Source organism: Tauraco erythrolophus, chromosome 12 (genome assembly GCF_009769465.1).
Source record: "Tauraco erythrolophus isolate bTauEry1 chromosome 12, bTauEry1.pri, whole genome shotgun sequence".
Lineage (NCBI taxonomy): Eukaryota > Metazoa > Chordata > Aves > Musophagiformes > Musophagidae > Tauraco > Tauraco erythrolophus.
The window spans coordinates 18,659,689-18,669,215 of NC_141476.1; the positions used below are offsets into that span (position 1 = coordinate 18,659,689).

General features: G+C 47.3%; 1 protein-coding gene across 1 annotated transcript; it reads right to left on the reverse strand.

The window, feature by feature from the left end:
- Positions 1 to 1,661: 1,661 nt before the first annotated feature.
- On the reverse strand, positions 1,662 to 8,250 carry CISH (cytokine inducible SH2 containing protein). The gene is made up of 3 exons (XM_009978924.2): positions 7,532 to 8,250; positions 3,034 to 3,260; positions 1,662 to 2,549 (listed from the first exon to the last, which is right to left on the reverse strand). The coding sequence occupies exons 1-3, from the start codon at positions 7,579 to 7,581 to the stop codon at positions 2,047 to 2,049; spliced, it is 780 nt and encodes a 259-aa protein (XP_009977226.2). The 5' UTR covers positions 7,582 to 8,250; the 3' UTR covers positions 1,662 to 2,046.
- Between the last annotated feature and the right edge of the window lie 1,277 nt (positions 8,251 to 9,527).

The window sequence follows — 9,527 nt, forward strand, 5'->3', positions numbered from 1 at the left end:
AAAAAAGTTTTCTTATTTGTTTTGCCTTCTAAGTTTTCATTCTCATTCAGTACCTTCCCACAGTTGCTGCCATATGGGGCAAGGGGGAAGGATATAATAAAAAGCAAACCTGACATCACACATGCACGCTGTCAATCATCAAAGTATCAAAAACAAAGCTTGCAAGAGCACAAACTTGTATAAATGTGGAGTAGAAAAATAAAAAGGACACTGACTAAGCACATCAGGCCATCTTGTCCCTTTGGGCAGCTTTAAGTTAGGGTGGAAGAAACTCCACCTGTTTTTTGAGCTTGTCTCCTGGGTCACCATCCCATCCTTTTACACCTTTTGCTCTCAACCCTCAGGTATAGCTGGGATTTGTCTCTTCTAATTTTACAGAGCCTTAGAGAGACAGTCACAGGGAGGGATGAATGAGGAATCCTTAACATTGGTTCGTGCTTGATCAAGTTATGGGATCTTAGGGGCAAAGAAGCCAAAAGATAATTTCTCTAGACCTGTCTGCTCCCTTTTCTACTCAGTGGCATGGACTGGCTCCTGCAGGCTGGGAAGGTGATGGGATCATGCGACTGACGAGGAAGGGGCAACTTCTCTGTCTATGCTTGATTTTGGGCAGATCCCATCTGCTGTTTAGCCCTCCTATCTGCAAAAGAACGAGGGAGAGCCATTGTGCTTCATTTGCAGGGGATGGGGTGCAAGAAGGAAACCAAAGCAAAAAATCCAATTAAGGATAACCAACATGCAAGTCGGAGAAAGGGAAAGGAGAGGTCTGGACCTTGGCAAACAGGAGAGTTGAACTGTGGTTTCCAGTGTGTGCTAGGGCCCAGCTCTGACTGAAGCCACATGGCTTGTGAATAGTGCTGGCAGAAGCAGAACAACTGGCAGTTTGGCATTGTGTTAGCAGAGGAAGGCAGCTATTTCTACTGAGGTGCTTCTAACTTGTTACTGCCCCCCCCTCCCTCCCCACCCCCCCCCAATAAATAAATAAATATCCTGAAGCTGTGTATGCCTTTGGTGCAGTTCAGCAGAGCTCTCTCTGAACTCCTGCTCAAGGAGACCTCATTCTTGCCCCCGTCTCGCAAGGCAAGGGCAACATCAGGGAACAGCACTTTCAAAACATAAGCCAAATGCAGGGTGCTCTGAAACCAAATCCCTCTGCCTGCAAATGAGAAAGTTGGGTTTCTGATATTACTTGTTTCTAAATGTTTTGTCACAAACTTCCTTTGAAGATGGGGAAGATGAAAAAAAATGGGATGAGTGCTCCCTGGCCCAAGCTCAATATCCAGATTCTCTGCTTAGAGCTCTCAAGAAAGAAGGGCTTCCTGAAAGAACTCTCCTGTCCACAAGCTATGATGCAGCACACGTGTCTGGCAGATGCACAAGCTGCTACCAATGTGCTTTGAGGTTACAATACCCAGCCCCCTGTAGCTAAGGAAGAAGAAGAATATTCTTTACCTTTGTAGAGGTGGGTCTAGATGCAGCCATCTGAGACCCAAGAAGCCTGGGGGAGCTTGGATGTGGACTCCTGTGACAGGGACAGGCTCAAACAGGTACTATTTGGATGTGAATCCAAATCCAAATTCCCACAGGTTTTTGGCTGCCAGTTGGCTGGGAGGCTTTATTCTATCTCTAATTCCACAAAAGAAAAAGAAACAAAAAACAAAAAAGTAAAAGGTGCTTTTAAAATACCATGAGGAGAGAAACTACCATGGAAATAAATAGCGAAAATAACGACGTTAACATTTCCGGTGTCACAGCAACTCTGAAATTCAAGTAGTGTGCACATGCCGACAGCACTTTCTCACAGCCACCTTCGGCGCGGTCTGAGGCTCAGAGCTCAGATTGTGTCCCGTTGTTCACTGAAACAACCAACTCCTCCTTGGCGCTGGAATGGATCTGGAGAGAAGGGGAGAGGAAAGATGGATGCAGTCTCTGCTGATAATCGGGTCTTTACTGTGCCCACCTGATGCCGCACTTTAGCGGGACAAAGACACAAAGTTCTCTGTTTTCTGTCCCTGTCTGTCATGCCTGAGATAGAATGGCCGTGCTTCAGAGCTGGAAAGGGTATTGCTTCAAGTAGTCCCCCATCCGCCTGGGCAGAGGGAGCTGGTCCACGTCAGCTGTAGACTTGTTAATCCTCAGCCGGCACAGGTGCTGCAGACTGGGGATGTTGTCTTTGCGGCCCAGTGGCCGGATGAGCTTCAAGTGTACTGCAGCTGCTGCCATCTCTTTTTGCATAGGAGGTAGAGGAGATGGAGGCGGGTAAGGAGCCTCGTTCTTGCTTTCCATTGTGCAGGACATGACATAATGCTGGATAAGACTGACCACGTCTGGGAAGGCCAGGATGCGAGGCTTGGACAAGTAGTTTGAGTCTAGCCGGAATTTGCTGTCAGTGTATTCGATGCGCACGTTGGTGGGACCTCGATTTGTCTTGACAGAGAGTGTGAACAGGTAGCTGGGGTGGGTGCTGTCCCGTACCAGGAAAGTGCCCTCAGGCATCTTTTGGAGATGCTGCTTGGCCTCACTGGCAGTGATAGATCCCCAGTACCAACCTGGAAAAGCATCCCAGAGAGAACTTGTTAGGGGAAAAAAGGTGTTAAAGGACTGGCAGTGTATTTAAGGAAGGCTTGAAGCCTACTGAGTTCAGAGCCTGGGAATTAACCAAGGCCAGACTCAGTAAGACCTTCAAGTGGGTCTTTAAGACCATGTCAAGTGGGTTTCCTATCCATGCTTGTCATTGCTGTGCCAGGGCTTGGGATGGGGATGACTACTTTTGCAGCTACTGCAGTTTACAGAGAAAGAGGGGCCTTTTTGCATTTCTTTCTCCTGATTGAGTTATAAACAACAAAGCTTGTGCTTACACTGGTAATAAATTACGTTATGATAAAAGTTTGTAGAGTCTGAAAATACACTTGCCGCATCGCAAGAGTCAGCCATGTCTGCGACAGAACCAGGTTCCTATCTGAAGTGGGATCACAAGATTCTTCCTGGAGCTCAGATCCTTCTGACCTCATGACTTTGTGAGTTGAGCCTTACCAGATTCTCGCAGATAGGAGAAGGTTTTTGCAATGCAGAGAAGGTCTTCTTCAGGGTCTCGTGTCTGAGGTGGGTTGCTGTCTGGAACTGGTGCTGCAAAGGCAGGCGCAGACTCCTCCTGGAAGGCCATAACTGGGAGAGGCTGCATGATCGGCTCTGGCAGATCCACCGCAATGCCCCTGAGTGACAGTCTCCTGATCTTCTCCTCCGCCAGCAAAGGATGAGGTCTGAAACAAAGGGCATACTCTGCTATTTTTCCTGCATGCTCCTTTGTACTACAACATGCTATGTTTCATGAACAGATCCTCATTATGATTATGTTTCAGAGAGAGGCAAGGGGAGAAAAATTACATAGCTAAAGATGAGCCTTCAGAAACAGAGAGCTGGCCTCTTTCGCCTTGTAAAAGGTGGTCTATCTTGCTATTTAGGTTGATTTGAAACCTGGTATTTTCAGATGTTGCCTTTTAGTATGTCGTTTCAGAGGCAATAAGGTTCATGGCAGCATTACAGCTCCACTTACATTATTAGAACATTAGAGCATTTCTTTTTCTGCCAGTGGGTTTGTTAGTCATTTACTGTAACATAATTAGAAGCAGAGCTGGGAATGAATAGCTTGGGTTTTGTCCTACCTGCTTTCTGCTGAAGGTTGACCCGATCCTAAATGTGTCTGTTAGAACTCAGGGTGAGCTGATCTTGTAGTAGAATAATGGGAATTCTTGTTTCAGCCAAGCCTCTGCACTACACAAACCCTAGCATTCAATGGCACGATGGAAATGTCAGTGCAACTGTAATCCCTGCAGGATTACAGCAGTAGGAGGTTCTGCCATGACTGGGCTGCTGTGAACATTAATCCCTGTGTGGCCTAAGGAGAGCGTTAGTGTAGCCATTCAGTATCTGAGTGCAGTTTCACAAAGCCTGGAGCTCTCATGGGCCATGGGTGCTCTTTCTCTGCAGTATGGAGATTCCTAAAGGAAGGCAGAGCTCCAGAGGGAGGACGCATGTTGGAGGCCAGGGAAGTCTTCATTCCCAGGTGATCTCCTGAGCAAAAACATTAGTTTCTGTCTTTTCTCCTAGGCTTTTTGCCTTTGTGTGCCCTGTACTGCTGCATGTCTGTGTCGTGTCCCTCGCATGCACTCGCTTGCTTGAGATGTTCTTTCAGACACTTAAAAGATAGCTGAGTTTCCATAGAAATACAACACAGTCCTCAACGTGAGACCGTCACAGCACCATTGGGACTAATGGTGATTGCAAAGGCAGCAGCCACCTCCTCCCACACCACTGAAGAGAGAAGTGGAAGGAAACTCTAAAGTCATCAGCACGTCCCTTCCGATCTTTGTCCTTGTCTGTGCTTTATGTGAACAGTGGCACTTCAGGTACATACATAAATGTGTTGTAAACTGCTCTGCACCTGGTCGTAGCTGCACTCTACCTTCTCAGGCTGCCAAGTCTCACGTACGGGGCAGGGAGCAGGAAGAAGGGATTTTGGGGAAAAGTAGGGTAGAGAGAACCTGAAAATGACTTCACAATGATTTGTGAGAGCCATGATCAGTTCTATGACTCTGCATTTCTAATAAAACCACGTAGGTTTGGAGTAGGGTTTTTGTAAAACCACTGGTAAAATTGAATCTACAGAGAGACACTTCTTGCCCATGAAACGCATGGCAAACCCCTCTATTCTGTTGGTATTTAGAAAAGAACATTCTTCAGTTTTCCATATGCCAAATCACATTTCAGAAGCAGGATATCTACTTGGCATTCATGACATTTGATCCTCTTTTCTTAATTTCTATTCATGGGTAGGACGCCAAACCTAATAAAGGGGTTGCTGGCCCTTATCTTCACCAGGCACCAGGGACTGCACTGCGTTTGCAGGGGCTTTCACAGAACAAGTGGATCTGAATATACTTTTATACCTGGAGATCGCTGTTGGAAAACCTTTGAGTTCTCTTTTAAGTCCCACCTGAGCTGAAAATGACTGTGGCCAATGTTAAGTAAAATCAGTCCTGCACTGCTCACTGCCCACTCACTCCCTAGAACTTGAATACTGCAGTCCAAATTCCGAATCTCTCTGAACTTCTTTTCTCCTGGAACATCTTTCTGGCCAACCATTTGGGAAGGGTTTTGAACATGAAGAAAATTTTTCTTGCTCCTAGCATGGAACTACTTGGGGTTTTTTCTTTTTATATACCTGCTTGGGAGAGGAAATTAGGAATTGGCTAAGAGACTGGGAAGGAAGGGAGAGATAGCAAAGCTATGTGAGGAAGTGTACTCCTGTTTCATTGCAGAAAGCTGCTAATTTCAAGGGCTGTACCAGTTCACGGTTTGGTCCTCTAAAAGACACATCAACTCTGTGAATTTGTCAGTAGGTTTCTTTTGCAGAGCCACTGTAGGTCTCTGAGGCAGAGCCCGTGTGCTTGAGATGAGGTTTCCCACTGTGCTCGTTCTCGGCTGCCTTACACCTTCTGCCACCTGAAGCTGAAGGAGCCCAAACTCCATGCAGTCACTGTGGAGATTCTTCCTCTGCAGCCAGAGAAGGGCCATGCTTATACTCTTCATATTTTCCTTCTATATACCTGTGTTTTTGTGCCTCTCTCTCCCCCTACAAAAAGTCCTAGTGCAACTGTAGTCTCAAAGCAGCATGGCGGGATTAGAAATTCTCAGACTGGGAGGTGCTGGTGTCCTAAACAGCTTTGTACATAGGCTGGAGAAAAAAGAGCTGCTGCTGTGACCAGAGCAGTTCCAAGTGCAGGAAAGGAAGAGCAGGGGGATCAGTGAGTAATGGCAGAGTACAACTTTTAATGCAAGTACTTTTGCAAGAGGGATAAGAAGACTTTGCTGGCATGAGGACACGTTGAAAAAGGTATGCTGGCATGAAAAAGTCAGTCCTTTAATGGGGCAAAGTACCTATTTGCAAATAATTACTGCTTGTAAGAAAGAAGGTAGAGGAGAGATGTGGAGGATCAGGACTGAAGAGAGTAAAGTGTTAGTACAGCAGCTGCGATGAGGAAGAAAACAAATTTGTAAAGTTTGGCATGTCTAGCTGGTAGTCTGTGCGGAGTCTCTTGTGGAGAAACAGCAAATGAACTTCCCTGTGCTTTGGCACCTAGTGTTTCAAAAAGCCTTGGAAAACCAAGAAAGTTCAAGAGAATCAGATATGTCCGATATCATTTAGTGTTAGCTTTGCAGTTACTTTGCTGATAACTTTGCAACACAGTACAAATAGTAAAAGAAAAAGTGTGTTGAGCTGCTCTCCCTTCCATCAGCCACGTCCCAAGACTCCCATGGGAGCTTGGTCTGAATAGGAGACAGTATAGAGTCCAGGATATATGAAATCCTAGAGGACAGTGAAAACTGAGCAATAAATGGTCATAAGAAAAGATATTAAGAGACAACCATCTACATGTCTGGCTACATAACAAGTTCTTAGTGGGTGAAGGGAAGCAGTAGCTCTGGCATGCTAACCCTGGAGAAAAGTTTCAGATAAGGGTTTCACAAAGCCCAAGTTGAAAAATGAATTCGTTTTACTATGGCTATAGGAACTGCAGCAGTAGACTGAAAATGAGAGCGAAAATGAACCCACTTGAGTAGTAGGAAAGTATTAGTAAGCATCTGTCTGTCTGTGGAACAGTTTTTGAGGGGAAATAGCAGAAAAATCCCCGTGCTTTAGTCATTTAAAGCAGACAAGGCTTTTCCTCATTGCCTCTGAGGAAAATCCACTGAGGGCAGGAGGGATGGGCAATACTGACGTTACGGCTCAGGCTGAAAGAGATGCTGACACTTTCCAAATACGCAGCACCTGAAAATGCTGGATGCTTCCTGCAGACCAGGTATTAACGCATGTTGATGACCTGAGCTGATCACAGAGACACTGAGGTGCCAAGACACCAGTACCGGAGAAGGGTCTCGGATGTGACCTGTTTTACTGAACAAAGGTGGTGTAACTGTGCCCCCGTGGCTTTCATTCTACAGAACAGTATGTATGGGTAAGTCTGTGTATGTGTACATACATTTAATCTTACCCATAAAAGCAACAGAAAACCAAAATTAGGTGTTTAGCATAAATATTTAATTAGAACTAGACAAAAACATCTGAAATCCAGGGAGGTTTTTCCCTGTAAGTAGTTTGTTTCCACTGGGACATTAGAGAACACCTACAGTCTCAGGCTTGTGTCCCCGCTGGTGCTGCAGACACACCACTGAGTAACACACTCCCAAGTTTTTACTCATTTTTACTCCCCCAAAGACTTTGAATACCAGTAGCTGTTTAGCAATAGAAAGCACAGAAATCAGGAATACTTTTTGGTCCCATGATTTTTGGCCATGGAGTCTAAAAAGCAGACACAGGACACACACGTACAACTCGGCCAGTGTAAGTCGTTTCCCCTTCCATAACAATCACACATGGCAACTCACACGAGCTGAAAAACTGTCCCAGAGAATCTTACTAATTACAATTTTCAACCCACAGCTTTTAAAAGAAGGCTGCAAAGTGTCTTACCCCTGAACACAGAGGATCATGTCACTCCTGGACCAAGGGAAGAAACGCATTAAGTCTTCAAGAAGGTGGGAAATGCTTTCTCCTCTTCTCTTGTTCCCTTCTCGTCTCCTTTTCCTTTGCTTCCCAGAAGGAGCGAACTAGTTCCAGCCTCTGATTAGGGGTTCACGGTAAGGGAAGGCTGGAGAGTCCCAGCAAACCCCTTCCGCAGTAGGCTGTGCTTCAGACACAGAAAAAGCGAAGCAGGAGGCGAATCAGGCTGTCCGAGAAAGACTTCGCAGATTGTTTAGCAACTTTGGCCAGAAAAACGCATGCACTCTCAGTGCTTTAGAAAATAACGTGTTCTTGTTCTGCGTTTCAGAAAACGACGACAAAAAAGTGTTAAAAATAACCAGAGAGAAGGGAAATTACATCTATTTAAAGAGGAACTGATCTTCCTTCAGAGCAATCTTTTAGAAAAAAACATTCCATGTGCTCTGAAATAATAATAAATAGATACCAATAAATAATGTCTCCCCGAACGCCCGGGGGAAGAGAGCCGAGAGAGCAGCAACCTGCTTTTCCACTGACTCCCGAAGTAATGAAGCTCCGAGGGAAAAAACCCAACCTACTAAGTAATCTTTTGTTTGCCGCTTTTAATCTGTTCCAGGAAGTGAGGGATTCCTGGAATCGTATTGTGTCCGCATCACCCTTCCGATGTCAGCCACGCGGAGAGGAAAAAAAAAAAAAAAAGGGGGGGGGGGGAGAGAGAAGGTATAAATAGCTGTGTCCATAACGGCCGCGTTGGTGTCAGCACCGCTCGCCGGGGGATGGGAAGGGGAGCGGAGCCCTCCCGGGTGGGCTGCGCCGAGCCGCCGCCGCCGCCGCGCGTGTTCGTGGAAACGGCTTTGATCCATTTCCAAGAACTTTCCAGGAACGCGGGGGCCGCGCTGCCAATGGGCGCCGCCGCCGCCCGCCCGTCCGCCAATGGGCGCCTCCGCCGCTGGCCCCGCCCACCGCATGCGCGGGGCCGTCGCTCCCGCCGCTCCCCCGCGGAACGCGGGGGAGCGGCGGGAGCGGCGGCCCCGCGACAGCTGCCTGGGTCGCAGGAGCGCTTGTGCCGAGGGAGGAGGCAGGCCCTGGGCTGGAGGCACCGGGGCGTTTCCCTGCGATGGGAAGCGACGAGGGAGCGACAGATCGGGGAGGTGCAGCTGCCAGCTCCCGCCGGGGGAACGGGTCACGTTCCAGGGAAACGCGGGCGGTGGGAGGATGTAGTCCCGACGGCGAAAATACGGTTGTCGCGCTGCATGGGGTGGCCCCGTGGCTTGGTCATCTGGGAATACCCCTGGATTTCAGCTCGGCGAAGTCTCCTGGAAAAGGTTGCGCCACCACTATTTTGTCCTGCGTTTAGAATCATAGAATGGTTAGAGTTGGAAAGGACCTCAAAGATCATCCAGTTCCAACCCCCCTGCCATGGGCAGGGAAACCCTCCACTACACCAGGTTGCCCAAAGCCTCATCCAACCTGGCCTTGAACACTGCCAGGGATGGGGCATCTACAACTTCTCTGGGCAGCCTGTTCCAGTGCCTCACCACCCTCTGAGTGAAAAATTTCTTCCTTATATCCAATCTAAATCTCACCTCTTTCAAGTTAAAATTGTGTGACCCTGGAGGCAATTTTTCAGTTACTTTCAGGGTTATTGATCCTTTTATTTTTAAACACTTTATAACAAAATCTCGATCATTCTTTTTCTGCCACGAGCTGCCACTTCTTCACGTATCAGAGATACGGGGGAATGTGAGAGTGAGCTGTCTGTCACCTCTGCTGAAGCAGACTGAATATTTAAAAATATTAGTAATAATTGTGCTGTTCAGAACCAAATTGGATGGGGCCAGGAGGCGGGGGGGGGAAGATGATGATAAAGAAAAGGTTAGAAGGATGTTCTCGTGTCAGCTCCTGACTCAGCCCTTAACTCCCTGCTGTTTCATTTAGCAGCCTGTTGGCCTTCTGCATGCTGCTG

Coding starts and splice junctions, on each gene's coding strand:
- CISH (XM_009978924.2), bottom strand. CDS start 7,581: ATGCGTTTCTTCCCTTGGTCCAGGAGTGACATGATCCTCTGTGTTCAG. Junction 3,261..7,531: donor ATGATCCTCTGTGTTCAGGG/GTAAGACACTTT, acceptor CCTTTGTTTCAG/ACCTCATCCTTTGCTGGCGG. Junction 2,550..3,033: donor CTCCTATCTGCGAGAATCTG/GTAAGGCTCAAC, acceptor ATGCTTTTCCAG/GTTGGTACTGGGGATCTATC.